The sequence below is a fragment of the Tetrao urogallus genome (genome assembly GCF_951394365.1).
Source record: "Tetrao urogallus genome assembly, chromosome: 6".
Classification (NCBI taxonomy): Eukaryota; Metazoa; Chordata; class Aves; order Galliformes; family Phasianidae; genus Tetrao; species Tetrao urogallus.
In genome coordinates this window covers 11499243-11525976 of record NC_136819.1, presented here as the reverse complement: position 1 = coordinate 11525976, position 26734 = coordinate 11499243, and the positions used below count along the sequence as shown (strand labels likewise).

The 26734-nt window shown below is 35.1% G+C and overlaps 1 protein-coding gene across 3 annotated transcripts in view; it reads left to right on the top strand.

The window, feature by feature from the left end:
* The window catches only part of SOX6 (SRY-box transcription factor 6), a gene marked incomplete at both ends in the record, with an annotated part of 220615 nt that overhangs the window by 50363 nt on the left and 143518 nt on the right, over positions 1-26734 (top strand). For all 3 annotated transcript variants that reach the window (XM_079536792.1, XM_079536794.1, XM_079536793.1), the window contains one exon: positions 5045-5134. In XM_079536792.1, the coding sequence (XP_079392918.1) occupies positions 5045-5134 (90 nt within the window). The remainder of the gene's footprint in view (positions 1-5044; positions 5135-26734) is intronic.

The window sequence follows — 26734 nt, the reverse complement described above, 5'->3', positions numbered from 1 at the left end:
GCCTTGTAAGCACAGATATGCTTGTCCCTAGGTGTTCATAATCTCATTTAACATCCATTAAACAGTACTTCCAAGTAAAAGTAATTCCACTTTTGCTGTTTTTCTCCTGATTTAGGCTTGAATGATGCATTTGAATTCATTTGACAAAGGCTGTTCTGAAAGACACAATTTCTCCTGCGGAGATGAAGGCAAATAAATGTAATGAGAGAATATAAACATAATGCTTAGAGAATAACGAATGTTAGGGAGGGAGGAGCTTGCAAATTGTTATTTAGTCTCAAAGCTTGCGTGTACATACTCTTCTGATGTTTAGCAGAGACATAGATGCCACTGATTCCAATACTGTTCTTTTAAAATGTAGATGGGAAGTTTCTCCTCCTTTTGTTGAGCATCCGATCATGTTTTCAAACCTTTTCCCTTGTAGGATGTCTGATTTCTCTTCTGATTCCTCTACCCTGTCTTTTCCAGTGCTTCTTTCCATGAGATGTAACAGTTCAAATGCATGTAGGAAAATGTCACCTATACCTTTGACTGAATTATATTTCTGTATTGTTTATGAACTTGCTATGCATTTGCAATCATTATTAATAAATCAACGTGCTTTTGTCTTCTGTCACAAAGTAATGTATATATTCAAAAAGAATTGTATGCAAAGCAAGTCATGTTTTAGAACTCATATCATTAATAATTATCAGTTTTCAGTATTGTTACAACGTGTTTTCAGGGAAGCTTATTATAAAAGAAATAACAAGGCACTGCACAGTAGCAAGAATAAGACAGTTCAGTTGATCACTGGTATAGGTGTTATAAATATGCCAGTCTGTACTATAGTGTTTTATTAAGTCTCAAAAAGTCAAAGCTGATTTGAAATAATAATGTCTGACAGTCAGTGCTTTGAAGTTTTGCTGCTGCACTCTCACATTTAGGCTTTCTTTTATGTATGACTTTACCATAAAAAACAAAAACACACACATGGCATGAGCACTTTCTTTCTTATCTGTATTTCAAAGAAAGTAATAAGAGGCTACTTCAGTGAATTAAAAGGGAAAAAAAAAAAAAAAGGAATGTTCTCCCACCCCCCAAATCAATGAGGATAGGTGCAGGCCATTGTAAGATCATACAGTATTCATGTAAGCTACAGAGGGAGTTGCTAACTTGTTGAAGTAAAAAAAAAAAATAATTAAAAAAATTAATAAAAAAAAAAAAAAAAAAAAAAAAGGAAGAGTGAGGAAGAGATGAGAGGGAAAAGCTATCCTTGATAGGAACAAGATGACTTTCATTTACTTGGAAGAACTTGAGAGCTTGGCTGTGATAGCTAACACACTCGTTCTTCATCACTGGTTGTGCTACAAAGAGCTGGATTCCATCCATTCCATGACTGATTGATTACCCAATGGACAAATGTTAATTCTTTTCATCGATGCTTTGTCATTGCGGAGAGATCCTTTTCATCTAACACCTAGGCTTTTTTTCCCCTTGGCTTTTTCTTTTTTTCTGCTTATTTATCTTTTAAAATCCTCATCCAGCTCTGCAAAGCTCCCATGTAGTAAGATCCTCACAGCGCTTTAAAATCCTTTACTGTACCATTTAAATTGCTAACTTAGTATGTATTAAAGTGTGCTACAAAATAACACACAGTTATTTCATTGAGTCATCTCAGTCTAATTGTTGTTAACCTGTTTGCTGCCCTCAAAAGAAACAATGGAAGAATATAAAGGCAAGAGTCTCTGTGTTGCTAATACAATAAATTCCTTCAGTGCAACTTGCATGAGTTTGATCCTACATGTGTCAGTACAAAATATGCGGCTTTGCAGCATAAACCCAACTGTAGTTTATAAAGTCAGTGAGAAGAGCTAAAAATGTATAAATGCTAATTTCTTTCTTTGCTTCCTTTATAATTGTCTTTAACAAGAACACCCCTGAATTTCACAAATGCTAGGATCCACGAGATTTTGTAATGGTTCTGAAGCAGAGCCTCAGTGCAGGGAGAGTGATGCAGTGCAGATGTGATTTCGGGCTTCATCGATGTTCAGTGCTGGATTCTGAGTCGTTGTTTGGTTTCTATAACGAAACAAATCAGAAAATGAATCGATATGGATGAAGACAATTCACTGATGTCAGAAGACATCTTTGTAGATTTTATATATGTGTAAAAATTAATTTTCAGCACACAAAGAAGAGAAAAAAACCTTTCTTATTCTCAAGCCTTTTCAAAATGTGTGTTTGTGAACACTGAATACCAAACTTGAAGGGAGATGTGCCTTTCAAGTATAAGCCTTTATATTTAGGTTTGTGTCTAATGCAAAGGACCTCCAGAGAGCTTGAACGAATACCACAGTTTTAAATTCTAAAAATTATGCAGGTTAACCCTGCTAATTGAAAATGTACAGGAATTTCAAAAGAGCTATTTTTACAATGTTATTAAAAGGCTCATTGCGTGGTCTTGCAATATTCCCAATAATGAAATACAGTGCTATAAATTGTGTGGTCAGAGGTGTAAGGTAGAATTTGAACAGCACAGAGGTGTTGAAAACAATTCTTACATATTTTTTCAGTCATATGTAGAAATAAGAATTGTAAGTAGCAACATGATTATATCTTTTCCATTCTGTCTGTCTTCAGAAATATTCTCTTTGCCCTTATACAGTATAGTAACTCTATGGATGAACAAGCATATTCTTAGACAAAGTAAGACAGGGTATAAAGTAAGTGTTTCAAAGGAAGTATTTTACCAACTCTTGTGATCTAGAATCGTTTCTCTGAAATGTAAATGATTTTCCATATTTGTATGAATTGAGGAAAATATCTAAGTTAAAATGCAATAGTACATATAACCTATAGCAAACATCACAATAAAACTCCAAAGCTCCTTTCATATATATACATATTTTTTTCCCAGGGATGAGGGGTCTGAGATTTTGGCAGAGGAGAAACAAAACCATCGTTTTAAACTAATGGTGGTATCACAAAAAAAAAAAAAAAAAAAAAAAAAGACAAATTATAATGTTCTATTGATAATTGATAGTTATTTCTTGATTCTTCTATTATCAGGCAAGAACTCATAAAAGTAATGTGTCTGTTATTGTTAAAAGTAAATTATTATTATGTAACAAGTATTTTAACATTGCCTATTGCAACTTAGAGCTCCTTAATTTTGTCTCTTTCATAGAAAGATATAATTAGTAAATAAATTAGCTTTTCTACTGAAATGTAACTTCAAAAACATTTACGAGCTGTGTTGTCTTTACACAGAGGCTTGCATAGTGAGAATGTATTTCAATTAAAACCTGATCTTTGATCTTCTGGTGGTTACAGTTTGGTTTGCTTTCAACTGGTTTTGCTTTTTTGTTGTTTTGGTTTTTGTTTTTGTTTTTTTCCAAATGGGTGATGCTAATGTGATTTATTTTCAGCTGAAGCTATTTGAATCCTAAAGCATAAGCAGCCATATGACCTTTTACTTCCTTGAATATCTCCCCAAACCTTTATGACTTCTCTGAATGCTTCTCCTCTCTGATTTTTTTTTGGACTCCTCTGAGTTGGAACACACTGTTATGCGATATATTGATTCTATTTCTGTTGCCGTTCTTCATTTGGGTTTTTTGTTTTTGGTGTTACTTCTGTGAGTGATTCTAGTGGGACTGTTGACATGGAAATTTGAGCCAAAATTTGGCCTTAATCTGTCAGTAACTTAACAGAAGATATTAGAGGCTAAATTCTACCTTCTTGTTCACTGGAGTGTCAATTCTGAAGTGGCTGGCGTGCTACCAGTGCAAATGCTGTCAAAATTCAGAAAGTTTGAAAACCATTTTGTAAATTGATTTCCTCTTAATGCAAATGGCAGCTTGCTTTGGGGGTTTCTAACAAACTAAAGAGTGAGGGTAGTCTCGGTGTATTCAAGTAAGAACCACTGTGCTCGGCACCCCCAGGGTGGTATGTGGTCTTACAAGAAGGGCTCTTTGCAAAGATTCATTTCAGCAACAATGTTTAAATAATGTTCTTCATATCTTGATAAACTGAGCCTAAGTGATTCCAAGAATTTTAGCATAGGCTTTGTTCACGAACCTGTCTACGAATGAAAGAAATGCATGACGTTTAAAGGACACTTTATTATTACTACCTGGGGAGGGAAGATAGGTGTTTAGTTGTGTGGAAAGTTTTCTCAGTGACCATTAATAAAGCTGAATTGAGGTTCTTAAAATCATAAAACTGAATCATGACATTAACCACAAGAATGCCCATCTTAAAAATCAACTGGATTGTTACGTATTTTGACTTCAGAGTCAGTTCAGTGTAAGAATTCAAAAAGCCTTTAGATTTTGGCGAAGAGTCTGCTGTGCTCAATATCAAATTTTGTAGTGGAATTGAAGTCTGATCATATGAAATTTGCTACACAGTCTTCTACCTTCTCCTAAGTGTAATGACTTCAGTGACAGTTTTGCGTAGAGAAGGGCTATCAAGCTGGGACAAAATTTTGAAATATATTCTGAACTTCGAATTATGAAAGCAGATCTTCTAATCATTGCATGTTGTTTATAGTGTACCGAGAAAATTTCTGATGCTGTGAACACTGAATATGTAGAATGCTTTTGTGAATTCCATGGAGATGTTATATGAATAACTTTCACATTGACATGGGTATAAAAATGGGTTTCAGATGTCACTGTGTGCCAAATTTCCAGAAAACCCTTCTAAATCTTCATGTATAATTTGGAGTGTACAATCATTTTCAAATGAAAAAGACAGAATTTGTATATACATTGGCAATCTATGCATGTAAATTGGCAGTTAGCATGCATAAATCCTGAACTAAGTTTTTCTTTCAATTAGACTCTCGTTAAATCCATAGTAACTCCATTAACCTCAGAGGAATTAGTTCGGATTTAAAATGCTGTTAAATGGGAACTCTGGTTGCAAGCTGATTTCCTTTTGAAACTATGGTCCAACAAGAATAAGGGGAAAAGCTTTAAAATGAAGATGGCACCATTTTTCCTGATGCATAAGAACATATTTGATGTTTCTTCCTTTTTTTTTTTTTTTTTAATAGATTCATCCTGCATGGAAAAACTACTCTCTAAAGACTGGAAAGAGAAGATGGAAAAATTAAACACAAGTGATCTCCTTGGAGAAATTAAAGGTATCTCACTAGATCCAATTTGAAGCGTTTACACATATTTTTTTAAAAGTGAATTAGCTCCTTTCAGAACAGTAGAAATAACAATCAATTGCAAACACTGGGTTAGTTACATTATTTCATTGACACTCGGTAGGTACTTGTGTGACCAGAGGAATAAACATTTTCAAAACGTGGAGCTACTTGCCCTTGGTGCTGTTTCTTCACAGTTGCATAAATTACTTTCAGGATATAAAAGGGAGTCATTGTATAATTACTGTTCTGAATATTCCATTCAAAATTAAAAATAAAAATAATAATAGTAATCTTTTTTTATATTCATGCTATTTCTGGGGCAGGAGAAGCCCTGGATGTAGTTCTGGACCCACTGAAGTCAGTGGGTGTTTTATTGCTTATAAAGATAAAATGTTCCAGTATTTTCAAGATTTGTTGTATCAGCAGTCTAGTAGAAGTGAAACTTTGACTATTAAAGAGTGTGCAGAAAACTTAAAAGTGTTCTTTTCCATACCCATCAATTCTCTCATGGATTTTCATTTTTCTTTTTCAAAAGAAATTCAGTGTTATTGACTTAGAAGCAAATTTTAAAGGCGATGCTTGTTTGTTTTTTCTTTGTACTGTGAGGAGGGCTCAAAAGGCATTTCTGAAGAGTACATAAGGTACCTAAGATTTATTTCTTTTGACTGAAATAATTTTATTACATATCAATTACAAATATGTGGAAATAAAGAATAATAATCGTTGTATTAATAAATCTTTAGTAATAGGGAAAAAAAAAGATATTCTTGTATGACAGTAGAAGCTTAGGGTTTTAATTTTTCTCTAGGGAGGCTTAAGATAGTTCAATTTTTTTTATTATGCAAATAGATGAAAGGCTTGCCCTTTTCGTTAAATAAATTTTAATTGGTTCCTGCAATCCTGCAACTGACTCAAGACCAAAATCTGTTTAGTTTGCCTGTTGGATATTACTTGTAGAATTACGACAATGAAAATGAGAGAGGTAAGAAATCCTATAGGAATATAAGTGACAGAAATATAGCATATAGTTTTACAGAAATGTGTTAAAATTCACAGTGACAGAAAAAGGCAACAAAATTATGTCTTGACATGACTATTTATTTAAAGCTATATTGTCTCTTCATAATTTGGAAAACCTTGAACGCTGGTTGGCCCATTAATTGCACAATATAGCTACTTAGTCTCTAAAAAGAAACTGCTTGAATGGTATTAGTGAATCAAAATTAAAAGATGTGGGATCTCTAACAATGCTGGATAATGTTATTTATTCTTTTAGATGGCACAAAAACCTTTTTCATGAGCTTTCATTTGTTAAAAATAACTAAAAGAAGGAGAGCAGTTCTTTTATCTTTGTTATTCCTCCATTTTCTTAGTCTGCATGTTCACTGCAGAGGGAACTGGCTGAGTTCTTGCTCCAAACTGTTTTCTTATTTACCTACAAAGCTTTCTTACTCACACTTGGAAGGATTTTCAACTCATTCAGCTACTTCGTCTAGGAGTATAGCATGTTATCCGTATTAAAAAGAATTACCTAACTCACCATAATTGCGTGTAAACAGTCATTTGGTTAGTTTCATAACTAATGTGCTGCCTCTAATCCCTAGAAACTTTCCCTTAAATTTGCCTTAAGTGATCTTGATGTCTGCAGTATAACTTTCCATTACTAGATGACTTCCAGTAAGACTCAATACTGAATCTTTGCTAATGTAACTGCAGTCTTCCTGAACTGCCAAACATACAGAAAAAAGCAGACACAAATGTGAGAATAATGATTGCTCTTTCGTAATGCTTTCTGCTTACAGTATTCAAACTTCCATGCAGATTTAGGTGAAAAAAAAAGGCACGGAGTTAGATAGCAGAACAGTGGTGGGTCTGAAGGTGGGCTTGTCTTGGCTCGCGAGCCAGTTGCCTAGCCACTGTTTCCAGGCTGGTTAGCTCCTAGCTGCTAACACCACTTTCAGCAACCAAACTGCCTCGTATTAACTCCTAGTAGCATTTGTCTGCCTTAAATAATCTCAATAAGAAAATAAATTAAACCGTCTATCCAGTGGCAGCATGAAATCCAGATACAAAAAGGAATTAAAGGAAAGCAGAGGAACCAGAGAGATGTTTTAATCTACCAAAAGAAATGTACATTTAAAAAAATAAAACTTTACAGTGTTCAAGGTAGTAGACTTCCAAAGTCATAAAGTTAACTTTTGTAGTTCTGAATGAATATCCAGTGAGATAATTGGCATGCTAAAGTCTAAAAGAATTGTTTCTTAAAGTGTATCTTCTCTGGGATATCAAATATCTTGGTTCTTAATTTTCATTAGATTCTAAATCAATGGATTTAACTGGTGGATGTTTTTGGCTTTTGTGCAGACTTTCTATTCATATTACTGAGAGCCTAACTAAAAAGCGAGAAGCAGTGCAGTAAAAAATAAGTAAATGAGGTCATTAGGGAAAAAGTCTTGATTATAAGAAAGTGAGGTGTGGTCCTGCGAGGAGCTGCTCTTTGCACTGACTGTTACTGGGAGTTGTTTATTTAAGAGAGAAGGCGTTGTTCTTGCTACAGATAACCTGAGCACATAGTCTTCCTCTGTGTCTGCCTGACTACAGCCCTCCCCCTCTAGTGAAAGACTTGCATCTTGATTACAGAAAGGCAGTTCACTTAGAATCAGTGCCAGAAGAAAGGGTGAAAGCAGGAAAAAAAATGTACCAGTGACACAAACTGTTTCTGTTTGTATTTGAAAAGCACATAGATGAGAAGAAAAATAATTGGCTGAGAGAAACAAGTAAAAATGGTATTTTCTTGTTTTACCTCCTATATTTAGAACAAAATAGTGTTAATTAGGATATAATTATAAGGTCCATCTATTAATTCAAACAATAGAAGCCAATAGAAAAGTAACAAACAGTGACTCATTTATTTTTTCTCGAAGTGGGATTGTTCCCGTTCGCAATTACTCTTACACAGTGCGCTTCATTTGTAAAACTGCCTTTTCTGAGTGTCCTTACTAGGATTTCAGTTACTGATAATGGTCCAGATTCTTCCTTGAATTCTAGCCAGACAAGCCATCGACTTCAGGGAGGTTGCATGAACCTCTGAGGAGCATTTGGCAGAATGCTTAGTAGCCAAATTCCAGTGGTTAAATAAGTCTGCTTGTTCATTTGATATGTTTATAAATGAAACACATAGGTCAAATTTTCAAAGGTCTGTGAAGCCATTGAGCTCAGTTAAATGACCTGCTCACCTGGAAAAAAAAAAACAACACAGCCACCCATGCAAATCGTTTTGTTGTATGCCGTTGGCCAGTGTGTGCATGCAAATACCTTTGTTTAAGGTATGCAAGCAATTTGTTAGGCTTATGTTCAACTTTTGCAGCGTTGGTCTTTTGAATGACAATTAGCAACAGGAAACACTTTTCATTCTAATGTTCGGTATCATGAATTTGAATAAACAGAGTGGTTTGGAGCTCTTTTCTGATCTTCTAGGTATTTGGGTACACAGAGTTCTGCGCACAATCCTCCTCTGCCCTCGCAGCTTGCATTGCTGTTGCTTAGATATCTAGTTTTCTTTCAGCAGCGGTGTCTAGGCAGAGTAGCATCATTCATCACCATGCAGAGTCTGTTTTAAGTTTTCTGTTTCTGTTTCAAATATAAATCATTAAAATAGCACAGTCTTGCATGCATCAGGCAGTTGTCCCACTGAAATAGCCTGCAATGGTCTTTCTCAGCATGCAGGGTCTTTGAAGATCAAATAAGAAAGGTCAATCCTTAAGTAACTTCAGCAATGATGTTCTTGTGAAAGGGTCAGAATTGGTCTAGTAGTCTCACAGAAGAATGACTTGAGTCATCGGCTACTGTGTAACAGGTTAGTTCTCTGATTTCCATTGGTGGTGTTTACAACTCTACATTTATAGGCATTGTGACTTGAATGTCACTGTCTTTGTGCAGTGTCCTCTGTTTTGGGAAGGATGGTGATTGACAATTCATAGTTTTATATAATATAACCAATGCAGAAGTTGGTTTGCATGATTACTTATTCCATCTCCTTTTCCATTTGTTACTTTTTAAAAAAGAGCCTGTATCTCCTATTTCATGTGTCATGTACGTATCATACACATTTAAAGACTTCAAAATATGTGGATAGGTGAGAAGCAGCATGGACATTTCCTAAGGAAATGTTGAATTGAGTAAAACCAGCTTCATTCACTTGATAGTCTCCTTGTATGATCTACTGTAAACATGCCTGAAAATGATAGTCATTCCTGTTATTAGAACACCGGGCAGATTGAAGGAGGTGTTTTCTAGGAGCATTTAATGTGTGTGTACTAGTATCTGGAAGAGAAGAGTGAGACACAAGTGTTTGAATCTGGCAGTTTAACACTATCCATTTCTGCGATAGTCTTGGGAGAGTGTTCTGTGCGAGCGAATCCTCAGGCAAACTATGGTTTCCGTGATTTTACAGTGAATTAATTTTTTTTTCTTAAAACATGCAAGATTTACAAAACATTTTAAATGCTATTTTTGTTTCTATTTTGTAAAACTTATATTCACAGATAAGCTTTCGGGTGTCTTGTGGTGCACTATATCAAATATGAAGACTGTTTTGAGGAAAATAAATCTGAGGTTTACTGTAGCCCTTGCTAACAGTGCAGTCGGGATTTGTACAAATTATTCTTCAGTATAATTGCTGAAATTTCTTTTTCGTGAATTCTAAGGGTATATAGCAGTCTGCTTTATAAATATGTATAAATAAATCTATATGTCTTATATCACAGAGGCACTCAGAGGTTTTTAATTATGTCACTTTGTATGGCTATAGACATTTCAAAGCTCTCCTTTGTGCTCTTTGTTATAAACATCTTTTTTTTTTCTTTTGAAGTCAGTGTGATATACATACTGGCAATTAAAAACTCAGCTCAGGCTTTGAGATGCAAGGTCTTCTTAATTAAAACTCAAACAAAAGCTACAAGCAAAAGACCCACTGTACGATTAATGTCTAAAGTGTTATGATACATTAGAATCATTGTTAACTCTAGGATTTAAAAAATCAATACAAAGGAAAAAGAATCAACTGGTTCCAATTAGTGAAACCAATGAAAGCATCCAACAAAACATAACAAAACAATGCAAGGCAGAGACCCTACACCCAAATCCTTAAGAAATTGGTCCTGATTGAAAATATACCACAGGCTATAAAGTTTTCTCGTAATATATTTATTTCCATGATCCAACAATGGGCTTAGCTCTAAGTTTTAGATCTCTAAATCAGACAGGTGTATTTGTTTTGCCGTTTCTCAACTGTGTAACATTACATAAGCTACACCTCCAAGTCTAATCTGATCTTCTAAATTAAGTGTTACCTTGATATTTGGATGACTGAATATTTCATAAGCACTTTCAGTAGTCAGTGTTTGCATACTCCTTTGTCTGATTTTCTAAGGAAGGTAATAAATTTATATATATATATATATATATGCATACATCTAACGTTTATTTATTTTAGTTAAACTTACCGAGCCCCACTGTACGTATTTCTTTTGATTAAGACATTATGATACTGATATAATCAGCTAGACCAAACATGTAGTCTAGATTAAACTATATTGTTTTACTTCATCTTGACTTTTCTTGCTATGAAATACTTTTTCCCAGATTCTGAAATTAAATTGCCTGAGCTTTATGCATAGTTTAATTGTGTGGAAATGGATGAGACTGCTCACTGTATGTATGTTATTATTTAAATTATGTACATGTGAGTCTTGGCAGGATTAAAGCTGTACTTAGCAAAAAAAAAAAAAGAAAAAAAAAGAAAAAAGGAAACATTTTTATTGCTGTGGTCTTTTGGTCATGGAGTCATATTTCAGCGACACCTATCACAATCAAGCCTGCTTCTAGTGTTAAAAATTATTGACTGTTACCGTTTCTAGTTCTTAAAACTCCACAACTATAAATTACATTGTAATTAACCTTTCATATAAATCAAGTTATCCGTATTGTTGAAAACATTTTATAAATAATATTAAGAAGGATACATGCAGTATATTTCCAGACATGCAATGAATTTGTTATGGCAATCATATATGTGTAAGATATATTCATCTACACAGATATATATCATATACGTTATATACTTGACTGTACATTTATAAAATAAGATATATATATCTTATTGTGGTATGTTTCTAAGAGTAACAATTCAGAACTAAATGTATGAATTCTGCACTATATTGAAAGAAGAGGGACAGCTCATTTATACACTGTTCTGTGGAACTGTGCCTTGAATATCATACTAAGAAATAGTACCGTTTGTGAGAAAAAGGGATAAGAAGGATAACGATGCTAATAATAAGGAACTGGAAACAGCAGTACATTTGCTGGACACATTAGGAAGGCGTTCTTCAGTTGTACAAAGAGTGATAAGAAAATGGATGACACTAAAATGTGTTAATTTTCAAATGCTGTTTAATTATTATTTTTTTTTAACAGAAGAATAGAATATAAACTAAAATACACAAGGAGGTTTTCTTTTTTTTCCACAAATTTCCCTTTTTTTTTTGGTCTGCTGTACTTTGGATGATATGTTCATTGTTGATTTTCATTATATGAGTAATTGTTTTCTTTAGTGAATACAGTATCTGTCACTGTAGTTGAAAGGTCTCTATGTTGAAGAACCTTATCACTGCTTGGAAGTGAAGGCCTCCTCTTCTGACACAGGATGTCAGGGACAAATTTCCTTTAGACTCAAGTCCCAGCTTAGTTGCTAATGGAGATTTTTAGTGAGATAAAACTTCTACTGAAGACAAATAAGATTGTATGAAAAAAACAAGTGTGTATGTAGAACTGGGCTTTTAGATTTTTGTTGCTGTAGAACTATCAAGTAAAATTCTAACAAATGAATGAATGTTACCATTTATGTAGAAAGATGCATAGCGACCTCATATTGAAAGGACGAAAGTTTGCTGATCAGTGTGGATTCTGCTGAAACCTGTAGGTGTACTTTATGAACCTTTTAATAGAAGTTTTGTATTAAGGAAATCTGATTTAAGTGTCAGATATAAATGAACATATAGTGCTATACTGGTATACTGTCTCTATGGATACTGAGTGATCTGGGGAAGGATGTAAAGAAAGGGCAAGTAATATTTCCTCAATGTACTCTTCCACTTTCCCATGATCCCATGATAATGGGCTTCCTGATTCAGAGGTGGTACATTTGGGTTTAATGGACCTTGATAGAATTATCATTTACGAATATATCCGATCACTCTTGAACCTTTTAATTGACAGCTGGAAAGTCTGTGGGGATAAGCAGTTAGCAATATGTTGTATATGACAGTATCTCCTTCTTTATATTTGAACCTTGTAGGTATCCCGTAGATCTTGTATTATAATGGATGGAGAAATGCTATTTCCTGTTCATCTTCCCTGCTATATTCCATTCAGTTGTCTCTTATCCAGGTTAAAAAGTGTGTTTATTTATCCTCATGTGAAAGTTATTCTGTACCTCTCACTCTCACTGCTCTTCTCTGCAGAAAATATCCCTTTTCTGAGCAACACCAGCCTTTAGTACTGATTAATGAGATCCTCTGTGGCAATCCTTTTCACCTGAGTAAACTCGCTTTCTGATCAGGGATTTTGAAGTAGGGTCTTGATGTGTGGATGCTGTGGGGTAGTGAGAGCATCTTGATAGAATCAAAGAATGCCAGATATTTTTTCTTCAGAGAGGTATTAAAAAACCTTACTGGGAACTTCACAAAATGTAGACTCAGTTGACTTAGAAATGCCATCTGTAAAACTTAAGGGACATAGCGTTAGTAACAAATAAAGTATGAAAACAATTGGAAAACTCACAAGCAATTGAGAGTAGCAAGAAAATAAAGTGCAACCTGACACAGTCGCTGCCTCAGAAGTTCAGTGAGGGGTAGAAGAAGAAAGAAATAGGAGAGGAGTTATACTCCCTAGCCAAGTTGACCCTTTGGAAGAAGGTAACTATCAGCATTTGTTTTGAGAGGTCTTGGTTTTTCTAACTCTGTCACATCATTTCAGGTCTGACCAATGACATCTGACAGTTTTCTGCCATAGGGCAAGATTTCGTTAAACTGGGCACATTTTCCTTCTTTTCGCTTCCTTGTGCTGACATTAAAGTGAGTCCATATTCTGGATTCCCTTGCTCCCATTAGTCATTCTTGGTCATTAGCTGCCATGCTCAAATCCTACTACTATATACATACGTATATGAATATAATATACGATGTATGTATGGATATGTATCACACTGACAGAAAGATTTTAGGGCTCTGGAATGTGTCCAGATAAGGGTAATGAAGCTGTGAGGGGTCTGGAGCTCAAGTCTTATGAGGAGCGACTGAGAGCTGGGATTGTTCAGTCTGGAGAAGAGGAGGCTCAGGGGTGACCTTTTCACTCTACAGCTGTCTGAAGGAGGTTGTGATGGGGTGGGGGTTGGCCTCTTCTGTGTAACCAGTGATAGGATTGGGGGGAACGGCCTCTAGTTGTGCCAGGGAGATTCAGGTAGGACATTAGGAAATACTTCTTCTTTGAGAAGGTGGTCAGGCACTGGAACAGGCTGTCCAGGGAGGTGGTGGAATCACCGTCCCTAGAGGTGTTCAAGAAACGTTTAGATGTTGTACTGAGGGACGTGGTTTAGTGGAAAATAACACAGGTGACAGGTGGATGGTTGGGCAGGGTGGTTTAGAGGTTTTAGAGGTTTTTTCCAACCTTGGTGACGCTATGATTCTATACCTTTTCTTATCCTTTTTCTTTAAATTATTGGTAGTTTCCTTATATTTACCTTGTGTTGTCAATATGAATTAAAGTTTAATATTAGTCACATCAGTCATAAGTGTTCTTTGGAGGTTATACGATTAAGCTGAGACCTGTTCAATAGCTATTTAAAACCTGCTGCCCTGTAGATAGCAGAAATGAGAGGCTAACACACTCATGTCTGCAATGAATCCTCCTCTCTATTAAGATTTGTTTGAATAGTTTTCTGTCACAACAGGTGCACAATTATTTTATGAGTAAAATATTATCAGCCTTCCAAATTAGCCAGGGCAAAATGCAAGTTGTCTGATTAAATAATCAAACCCCATACTTAAAATGCTCTTGATTTCCACACGAATTTTAAGATGCTAAGTCCCAGTCTATCGGTGAAACTATGATTGTTTGCAGCATGCAAGTATTAGCTTGTAGAGTATCCTGCGTGGTACATTTTACATAATTCATCCTACATTATACAAGACAAAACTGCTAAAAAAGCATATAATAATAGGTTTTACTTCCAGTCAAACAATTTTAATCTACCAATGAAAATATTATACTGTGCATTAAATCAGAAAAAAGTGGACTTCTAATGGAAACTATTTTGAAAGTGTTCTGCATTCAATTAAGAAGCACATCATTTTAGAAATACAAACCCCTCTGTTGTTTTTTAAATCATTTGGTTTATGAAGGGAGAGGGAAAAAAAAGAAATATCCTCTGAATTTGAAGTGCAGCTTGCAGTGTGAAGATCACATGTCACCAGTTGTTGAATAGCTTAGTGAAATACAGCAACTTGGAGATCTGAGAAATGGCTAAGATCTGAAACAGTATGAATGGAAACCTTAGCAGTAACTGTCAGGTACAAATTATACACATGCATTTGTTTATTTTCATATCTGAATCTGTTTGTCAATCAAGAAATGCTATGAATCGGGGAGATAGGATCTCAAATACAAAAACCACAAAGTCAGAGACAGCATCTGGAGGAGCTCCAAGCCACAAAAATCAGGGAAGAAGCACGGAGGGAGCAAAAACTATGAATGTGTGCATGGATTCTGCCTCTATATACACTGAATTTAAATAATTATGTTCATACATCAATAAGAATAATTGCTGATAAAAATTATAGTCCTTATTTTGGGCAGCAATATGTTTTACTAAATGTGAAATTAAATGTAATTTATATTAACTAAGGGTAATAAGAAAGTGTGTAATGTAAATGGTTGACATTTCCAACATATTTGAGCATGTTGCTACTATATGTGAAGATACATTTTTTACATTTTATTTGACTTGGAAATATGTAAATTTACATTTGCTCCTAATATGTTCTATTAAAATAGGATCACAGCTCTGACGTCTAAGAGAAGTAAATTGTTTATACAGGATTCACCATAATTTGAAAGTCAGTTATATCACTGATGTAACTCTTTACAAGACAATTTCAATTTTATCTGGAAGGTGGAATACAGTATTATTATAGGTACTAAAACAAAATCTCTTGTTAAAATGTTGGCGTTGCACTCTAGTTACAAAATTTCAGAAAGCGGTGTAACGTATACAGACATTTTAGATAGGTGTGTGCAACTTAAATTTCTCTAAATGTGGCAAAGCTTACAGAGATTTCAAGCTTTGATGAGGAAAACGAAATGGGCATAATTGTTACATGGTTTGTTTTTCAGATTCATTAACAGCCATAGAGTTCCTTTTAACTTGTAACTGAAAGAACTTCTTTTTCCCTTCATTTCTGTACTGTAGTGGCAGGATCTATTTACTTACATACTGTTAAGATTCTGCAAACCACAGAACAGCTGAAGATTTTCTTATGTAGGGTCTCTGGTAAATAGAGAGTTCCTACCTCAGGATTCATTTGTAAATTATTTAACAATGTTCACTATTTCAATGTTTTCTGCACCTCCTAAGGTGTAATTTTGGGTCTCGGACTTCAGCTACAGATGAGGGTGCCTACTTGCTCTACAAAATTGTATGGTGATAATCAGGGAATCACTGGAGAAAAAAGTATGGATGGTAATTACGTGTCTGCTAAATCTGCTATGGGAAATATACATTATGACAGTTATGCCTATGTAAAATACTTTAAATACTTCAATACTTTAAACATATAGAAATCAATGTCAAGTTCAAGTTTGGAAGTGATGGAAAACTGAAGATGTATGTAATCAAACTGAAGACTGTTAAACTTATTTTGATGAAACAGTTTCCCCAAAGGAGAAAAAGTCTCCCTCACCATAGGCCCACTCCAACTCTTGCAGCATGATCTGTGAAAGGAGAGTGCTGCTCTTCACTGATCAAAGTCAGATCCTGTACATCAGCTGGAATCACCAGAGCCAGGGCTGAGACTGCTGCTACAGTCTGAAATTGTAAAATTTATAAACTCAGTTACTGTGATGGTCCTTAAGAGCCCATGAGAGGAGTGTGCGTGTATACATGGGTATGTGCGTAACACACATCATTAGCTCTTAAAGAGTTTCTTTTCTGTTGAACTTAGGATATCTTATACTTGTTCAGTGTTCATAACTGACAGATAGAAAATAGTAAAATGATGTGCTAAGAACTGGAAGGCTAGCAGATAAACAAAATAATAATTTTGTAATGCATACTTTTACAAGCTTTCCTAGTAGTGCTTTTTTGGACAGCAGTAACTGTGTTGTAGCAGGTGCTTAGAAGTCATGTGGTTGAAAGTCACTGTTCTTAAAGTGTATAAACTGAATTAACACCTAAAACAACACTGAGTACTTTATTTATTAAAAATATATATATTTTTAATGTAGGAGGTAATTGTGAATAAGTGAATGTGGCCATTGTCTTATAAATGCATTTTCTGTAGTGTTTTTACTTGTCATATTCATCTTATGCAAGTTGAGTTTCTCAGATGGACATCTGTATGTGGAGTACAAGGTATAACTGAAAACACAGAATATTTCATGTGTACAAGAGCAGAAAAATATCATATTTTCTATTATATATCAAGTCAGTAATGGAACAGATCCAAGGAAGAAATTTAAAATTTGAAAATGAATGCAGTCTTTGATGCTTTGAAGTTACCAATGTGGCACCGGGCCTTAGGAAGTGATATCTCGATAATTCTGGTCTTTCAGCCATGGCTTCAGTGTCTAGAAGGCGAAGATCTCGCTCAAATGAAAATATACAGAAATCTTTTCTGGTGATGTTATATGATTTAGGCACGTTTATCTCATTTTTAAAAATAGAGTTAGATATCGTCTGATTCGATGAGTGTTAGATGCTTAAAGTGTGCTTGAAAACAGCCAGAGATCTGTCTGCAATCGTAAGAGAATGAAATCCATTTAAACTGCTTGTCCCAGAGAAACCTAAGGTCCAGGGAACAGCTTGGAAAAATACCTGAGAACTTTTCAGATACAGTCAGATTTCAGTCTTGATGTATATTTAAAATTCATAGAAAGTAAAAGGCCACTAAAGGAATTGCTTAAGTGAAAAAGAAATATATTTTGCAGTTGTAATCAGCCTTCACCGTAGCTGACAGTATCTTAGCACAAGGTCACTGACGTAACTGCTAAGCGTGTCACAAACATTGCATTGTGAGTTGCAGTAGTTGAAATACATACATAGCTCTTTTTTAAAAAGGAACATGGTTAGCTATTAACTTTTAAGCCACTTCAGAGAAGTCTCAGTAGAAATGCCACCTTGCTTCTACTTTTGTTTTTCCTTGTTAGGAAGAAAAAAACCAAAAATGTAATTGTGGTCAGCGCAGAAATAAAACCATGAAAATGCAACTTGGACAAATTTTTGTTGTAAGGTGAGAGCAATAGTTAGGGCATCCTGATTTCTTAAATATATGCCAGGATTATTAATAAGGCTATCAATTCAAATGACATTGTAATGGATTTGAGAAACCTCTTGATGTGTTTCCTACATGCAGCTTTTTTTTCTTTCCAACATTGACGGTTTTTTTTCTGGATTATCTTTAGATTTTTGCCTAATATTGTGCATAAAGTTCAGGCCTTTGAATAGCAAATCACACTAAGGCCTTAGAACAGGCAATATTTATGTTTTCGTTCAGAGTGATTCTGCCAGTGTTAGATTATCTGCATTTCTGGTTGGGCTCTGGAATAGGCTGCCCTGCGAGGTGGTTGAGTCACCGTCCCTGAAGGTGTTCAAGAAGTGTTTAGATGGCTTAGGGGGAGATATTGCTGGTAGGTGGGTGATCTTGGAGGCCTTTTCCAACCTTGATGATTCTAGGATTCCACGATATGCAGAATGAAATAAAATGATACCACTTTCTGGTTCTGAGACTGTGAAGAGTTTCATTACCAGTCATTCCATAGGGAAGGGTTGTGTTAAATGTTTTCGTTTGTGATCAACTAGGTATACAAATAAATTGAATTAAGAAAATATCCCAATGTGCTTTTACTTGTTTGTGAGAAACATCTGGCTAAACATGCTTGTGGTTAGTGTATAATTATTCCAGTACACTGTTAGAATATAGGTAGAACTTCAATTTGTAAATTTAGGTCACCTCTGGTTAATGTGATTTAGGAGTTTTTCTGCAGTTAAAAAGTTGGACTGATAATTTTGCAGCGTATTTCAAAGAAGTACAAGTAGTTTTTCATAGAAATCTAATTTGTTCCAGAATGGGCTTATTTTATTTGTTTGCTTACTTATTTATTTTTTAATTAAATCATGTGGCACCAACAAGCATTGCTTACTTTTTTTTTTCCTTCTCATACACTGTGTCTGTGGTTATTATAAAAGACGAGATAATCCACATTTGTAGCATTAATATGCTCTGCCAAATGGGTTTTACAGATTAGTAGATTGTATGTAGCAGATAAGTAGCACTTTCAATGTAAAACTATTTAGTTACGAAAGAAATTTAAAATAATATTCCGTTTTACAAGCCTGAAGCTTCCAGTTTTGACCACCTAACACTGTTATTAATGAATATATCAGTGGACTTGTTTCAAAGCTCGCTGAAATCAATGTAAATCCTTCAACTGACTTCTGTGGGCATATTCTTAATGTATAAAAAGTTGTTGCTTTGCCATACATATCAAAGGCTTTTGACTAAATTGTCTCTTCTCAGATGAAGCAGGAAGTTTCTTCTTTACAGCTTCCATGATCGACAGGGTATGCTAATGTCCTTGTTTTGCAATAAACTTTGCTTCTTCATTACTTATCACCAGAGGCAATAAAAATCTTCAGAGGCAAATATAAGTTTTTCATTGATATACTTGTTTGTATTTGTAAGACATGAAAGATGAACATGTAATTAAGATCAAAATTAAAATTTATATTTAAAGTATATAAATCTTGCAGTACTAATACTCCTCATATTTATATTGAGACATTTTTGAGTGGTGTAACTACTAACTATAAAACTCATGGAAGTAACTTATTTAACAAGATATATAAAAAGTAACTGCAACAGAATAAGTCAAAATTCATTTCACAGGGGCACATGTCTCCTGTGTATATTATGCATTCAGCAATAGAAGAAATGTATTTGGGTAATAATTTTCTACATAGGAAAAGAAGCAGGATTACTAGAGTATTAAGATTTCACTCCAAAGCAAGTGAATCTATCGACCTTTTTACAAAGCAGGTGCAGTGACATGTGTGAAATGGATCTTGCCCCTTCTTGCATCCACAGATAAAAGAATTAGTTACTGTGTTTGTTCTCATGGACCTTGCTGTGACAGAGATGCTCAGAATCCATGTAAGGTACCACATCAACCTCCATAAAATTAGGTTAGCACCAGGAGAACATACAGTAGTTAGATGGTTTTCTTTACCTCATTTGCCCATGTTCAGTTGCAGATGTACATCTAAAAGCTGAATGGACTTCAACTTTCACTTCTTAACATCACTCTGAGTATATATTCCCCAACATTACAGTTCAAAATGTTCCTCACCATTTTAGGAGAAGAATCACATTATTTCTACAAATAGTGTGACAAAAATCTGAAAGAAGTGCTATTCAGAACTTTTTTGAATAGCTTGCTGATTAAACTGGAAACTTAATTAAAGCATATGATTCTTTTTCGTCTTCATTATTAATCTGCAGTTGAGACAATGTGACAAAACTGAGAAAACAAGCAAAAGCTTCATTTACATCATGAACTTTTTCTATGAAAGACAAATAGCAGCTAAGGAAATCACATGTAACTGTAAGTCCTGTTATACAGGAAAATTAATGTCATCTAATTCGTATGAGCTCTACTCATCAGATGAGATATTAAACTAACTTCCTCTAAGCTCAGTTTCCTTCCAGTCATTTTTATGAGTGTACATATACAATTCTCTTTCCAGAATAAGATTAATAGAACAGATATTTAGTTCATCCCTCTGATTGAAGATACAAATTTGATTGGAGAGCTCTTCCTTACAAACAAGTACCTTTTTTTTTTTTTTTTTTTGCACTTTCATCACAACAGGAAGAAATACTAAAAACAAACAAACAAACAGAAATGTATAGGTGATTTGCAATTGTATTGTGTACATAATAAAAAAATAAGACTCATTTCAAAGAGTACCATGGTACTGAGAAATCACTTGTTAAAGTTAAAACTGAATATGGAAACAAAATGATTTTTATCCAGCTGTGCTCTGTTATGAAAGAACAATCAATGAAATGGGGCAATTTCAAAATCAGTCCTGAATTCCCCATTTACATTTTTTTTTCTTCAGCAGACTCAATCTTTGCATGTTGGTTGATAAGATCCTACTTATTCCAGACTGTCATCAGTTGTGACTCTAAACATTGTAATTCCAAAAGAGACTCTATCTTTGATTATATATAAGCAAACTATCACATCTTCTCATCTTAAATAGAAAGGTACAAAAAATATTTTTCTTTCACCTTTTACAGAAATTTTTGTATGAATGCTACAAATAGCTTAGCATTCACGTCAGACCACCCATCTCTCCTCAAGACACAGCTGCAATATTCAACCAGAACTTAAACAGTACAGTAGAACTCTGTTCAGTAAACTTTGTATCAGAAGAGCAGGAAAAAAAAGAGGGAGTTAAGAATTTTGTAAGAAAGTATATTTCAAATTTCTAATAGTATGCACAGTTTGCTATGTCATCTTCACGTGATGCTGTCAGCACAAAGCATTCTCAGACACAAAGGTGCTTAGAAGAGACGTATATTTAGATAATTCTTTACTAACCTTTCTCCATAGATAATGTAATAAGCTATAGAGAAACTAAGAAATAGAATGTTAAAAATATTTTTCCATAATGTTCAATGATGGGATATTTATATATTTATATCTAGTCTCCATAAGATTGGAAAAATTGGATATCTCCCTTTCCATTTCCTTATGATACTGCCCCTGTTTTGATCTGTGATGCCCTAGAGAATTATAGGACTATTGGCTTTGGTGTTAGTTGTACAGACCTTACAAAGAGGAAGTTGCAGGATTTAAGTTTCAGACCTTTTCTATGACTCTCATATCATCTTGAGGAAAATATAACATTGGTCTGCTATTGCTTTTTGTGCTTCATATGTATTCTCTGAAAGCAAGCAGTGATCTTGTACCATTTTCTCTTAAAATAGTAACTTCACTAAAATAAAAAAAAAAAAGAATTAAAAATAACAAAGGAAAACAAAACACTGATAAATGTGACCCATTTGGGGATGTTTGCACAGACAAAATTCTGATCCTGAAAGTTGATTCCTACAGCGAATTATGTTTCAATCTTTCTGCCATGTTTACTAACATCATTTCTGGCATAGAATCATAGAATGGCTTGGGTGGAAAGGAACCTTAAAGACTAACGTGTTCCAACCCCCACACCATGGGCAGGGACACCTTCTACTAGCCCAGGCTGCCCCGGGCCCCATCCGACCTGGCCTTGAACACTTCCAGAGATGGGGCACCCATAAATTTCTGGGCATCCTGTTCCAGTGCTTCACCACTCTCTGGGTAAAGAATTTCCTTCTTATATTGAATCTACACATACTCCACCCTCTTAGTTTAAAGTCATTGTCCCAGCTGGCTGAGAGAATTCATTTCACTCTACTGCCTGCATTTTATAGCTTGTCTAATATAGGGTGTAGCATGCTGTCACTATGCTCGCTGATGTAGTTTTTCTACAGAAGAGGAAATGTTGTACAATTACATAACTGAATTAAGTTTTCTGTATATGTATATATTTTTTCACTTTGCATACCTCTTTTATCTTTTGGTTTTTATATATCTTTTCTTAATATCCATTTCTTTCTGCTATACGGCCCAAAAATACAATCTGAAATACTATTCCTATTCTCAGAATAAACTCCCTTCTCAATCTAAGGAAGTTCTGCCAATAATTAAATGGGAAAAACTGAAAGTGATGGTCAGGAAATTTTTCAAGTCTCACATTCTAGCTGAGTAACTTAAACAAATAGACCATCTTTCTTTCTCTCTTGTTTGTAATCTTTTTCTTTTAAAAAGCATTGGAATTGAGATTAGAGTCAATAATAATAATAATACAAATTTTGCTCTATAACACCAGCATGTTCATTTTATTTTGGTGTGTTGTGCCCTGGGCTACAATCTCCTTGGTTAATGAAATAAAACTACTCATTTTTCTTTTCCCTTTACATCATCTTATAGTGTTTGGATTGCTGTACAGATTACTCACAGCCTGTGGCCTCTGCTGTATCGTTATATTCTATTTCAGCAAGAACAGGTTGACTGCGAGATTTTAGTTGGAATGCTAATATGTATTTCTAATATGTATTTCCCTGTTTATATCCAGTATTATCCCATTTTTCTCTCCATATAGTCTTAACAGATCTTTTTGAGTATATATGAAGCATTTCTAAAACCATTCAAAGCACTAAAACATTCTCATAACCGAATCTCTACTTGCTGCTGAAAAACCCTAGGAATAATTGATTCAAAAAATTGTATTCATGCACATGCATGAATTAACAGTTAATATGTACTTCTGATATTATTTAGAATATGAGGTGACAAGTTGTGGAATTTGAAAATCACCCCTGGAAACTGAAAAGAAAAAAAGTTTTTTTTTTCTTATTTGAGAAAACAATTTTAAAATAGAATACTATGTATGGAATAATAACAGTATCTCTAAATATAGTAAAAGCCCTCCAATGCTTATATCAGATACAGTTCTTTTCATATGTATGAAAGAGAGAGTGAGAAGTGCAATCGATTTATTGGAATTCTCTTTCTTTCGTGGGAGCTGTTTTGGAGGAGGGGGAGGCTAAAGCTCTGGCTAACATCACATTCTTTTGTACATTCCTGAAGTGGATTAAATTTTAGGACTCAACTGTGTATTTAGCACATTGCTAAAAATGGCACAAGGTACCATTGTGCTGCTCCATGGACTAACCAGAAACTACTCGATCCAGTCCTATTCCTAAGCAGAAATTACATCGTCAATTTTGGAGCTGTTTGGTAATTACTTATGACTAGTCTATGTTGATCTGGTCACTGCTGTGTTTTTTCTTGAATGTCCTACTTTAGTTTGATTGGAGCTACTGTGAAAAAGAGTCCAGTAAGAGAACCTGTGAGTATAAGGTATTCCTCTGGAAACACTTAAGAATTGCTATAAGATGATAACAGAAAAAAAAAAAAAAAGTTAATGGCTTGGAAAGCGAAATTTTCTCAGGAGAAGACCCTGCTAAAGCTAAGGTATGAGCCTTTGCTGAGAAATGCTGAAGCAGATAAGCCTGCCTCAGTTGCCATCGGACAATAGCAAATCTTTAGGGGAAATATTCAACTGGATTGCAGTGTACATTCCTGTGAGTTATTTGTTCTTAAAGAAGAATAAACAGCTCTGTTATTTGTAAAGTCTGAAGAAGGGATAAACCCTTCAGATTCTTTTGAGAATGGAAAAACAAGTGAGTGAGACTCTTCACGTGGTTGCATCAGGTACAGTAGAGTACGAACGCTTGGAGGTGCAATGATAAAGGGCACTTGTACCCAGGGACTCAAGTTTGCTTCTTGCTTGTATCCCATCTCAGTGTCAGGGAGAGATACGGATGAGCGTTGGTCTTCCGCACATTTGCGGTGTCCCTGGCTGGGCAGATGGCTGGTGGGTGGACGAGAGCCTCAGTGCAAGCCAGACTAAGCAGAAGTGGGTGCAGAAGCTCACTGATGGCTGCAGACAGGCCTGCAGCGCGGTGTGCACAGTGCTGCAGCTGGCCTTTGTGACAGACATCAAGCAGCCCTGCTGTCACTGCCCCGGGCCCCTCCTGCTCTTGTGGGTGGGCACTCTCACATGGGAAATGAAGGTCTGTCCCTACCTGGCTGAGGCAATTCACCTCCACTTTGCTCCCTGCAATTTATAGCTTGCATAAGAAAATGTCTACCCTGTGCTAGATTTTAGTAGTATTTAAACTCTCATGTTCTGCAAATCATACTTAGTTTCCAATAGTTTCAGACCACTTGCTTCTAGGGAATGGCTTAAACATACGAACCTTCATGGATTCGAAACTAGGATGAATACTACAGAATCAACAGTTAAGCATTTTCATCCTTGTCATAACAATAAGATGCTTTGTGCTAACTGAAGACATTTTTTATTTCTCTGAATGACAAACAGATTTTACTCTATAGAACATCTTCAGCGGTTCCTAATGTTAATTTGCATTATTGTGTGTGGGCATAGGGTGTTAATTTTTCCTTGCTAAAAGTTTAAGTTACAGAATCATTTTGCAACATATGGGCAGGGGGAATCTCACACCTCTGCATGAGAAGCTATCCAGTGTGATTTGCATGCTGGACATGTTTGCCACACTGCCTTCTGCGCTGGGATGCTACAAAGCACAATGGAAGCATTTATAGAACTTTTTATTGACTGAGGACTGGACAGTAGCATATGGGAACATCAACAATTGCTAACTGATAATGAAATAAAGAAATTCCAGTATTCTTGTGTTATAAAAAGAAGGGGGAAAAAAAGTCATTCAGAAATTAGTCATATTGGTTCAGCTGTTGTAACCAAAGACTGATAAGATAATAGAGGTCTTTGTGGCTGTTTTCCACTGAAATGCTTTATCTTTATGATGCACTTGGGGCCATTTAGAGTGGAAAGCTTTTTAAACTGCTGTTGGAGTTAGAACTCAAATTAGATGCTATTGCAATGGAAGGGGGTTCCTTAGTGAGGCAGCCCTCACAAAGTGACTTTTATCTCCAAAGCCCTTCCATTACATTGTTACTTTCTTCTGTTTTCCCTGTTTATTTTTGTTGACTTTTGCTGCCCTATTTTGTGGCATTTAAACAGTGACCCAATCAAAAAAGGGTAAATGCTAAACGCTGGACTGAGCCTGTGAAGTAACGACATCACAGCCTATCTGATGTGCGCTGCAGACTGCCGTGTTAGACAGAATGCTTTAACCAGGTTATCTCTGGGCACCTAAGATCAAACACACTTTCTTTTAAGTCTAGCATTGTGGCTTCGCTTTCTTCTCAAACAATGTCCATTAAAAAAAAAACAAAAAAACAAAAAAATAAAACAAAAACAAAACAAAACAAAAAAACCAACAACAACAAAAAAAACCCAGAGTAATTGATTCATAGGGACTTTTTTTTTCTTTAATGCTGAAATTTCTTAGCTTGATTCAAAATCACTTTTGATTGTAGGTTGAATTACTCTGGTTGCTAGTACTTTGGGTCTGCAGTTATGTGATTTAAAGCCTTTCTTAGTTTCTGGCACAGACCATAGTTCTTTCCTGGTTTGCTATCTTTTGGTTTCGTATAAATCACGCTGTGTGTTCATTCTGAAAACATAACAAAAATAATCATTTGTGATTCATTAATTTGTATTTCCTGTAGGTATACAGGATGAAAGTTCGTTTAGATGCAATACATAAACAAGGATGATATTTTTAATGCCTTATACTCATCATGGAATTTGAGAGAAATGATAATACTTTGCAGCTGTGCAGAGATCCTGTGCAAAGATCCCAAAGTGCTTCAGAAACATCAGCTAGCCTGACTTGTGCACCTCTGTCTGGTAATCTTTTATTTGGGTACATGTTGGAGCACTAAGGAAGCACATTCAGGAACCCACAGTAATTTAGTATCACAGCTAAAAATTTGACTTCAGCAAGCTTTGGATCAAGCCTATAAATTCTTGGCTTAGTTATGACTACATTACTTTGTCCTTTATTCTCAGGATAGAATATGAAGTTATATGTTGTTTTCTTTTGCTCGGTGTCAAAGAGATTAGTTTAGAAGTCTATTTTCTGTTATTCCTGCTTTTTATTTTTCCTTTGCCAACAGTTAATGCTCCGCTTATATCTCGTGACAACTTGCCACAAGGACAGTTCCAAATCCAACTCTGAAAAGCCTCCTGTGTTTGTTAACATGCAGATACATCAGTATATCTCAATATAGTCCAAATATGCAGTAATAGGTAATGGGAATGCGGTAAGGTGGTAAATCAGGGATTAATTCAGGAACTACAGTTATATTCTCCCCTGTAGTTACAGCATACTAGATTTAAATATTCTTTGAAACACTTTAAAAGAATCTAGGTAGTTAAAATGCAAAATGGTGCTTCTGATTTTTATTAAATGCATTTTATTGTAAGACGTGTGATCTTCTTTGCAAACCAGAAATAATGTGGTGCTGTGATCAATTTTACAAGGCAGGTCTTTGCCACAGACAGAATTCTTTCTAAATGTAATTTTAGATCACAAGTTGAACTCTTCTTTCTTTTTCAGTAGATTTATAGCTACTTCTTATTTTCTCAGTCCTGGTTAGATTGACCTATGACCAGAATTTCTCAAAAGTTCTCTTTGATGCTTTAGTCCTGTTCAGTCTGACCATTTTATCTCAATTTGTGCTCCAGTC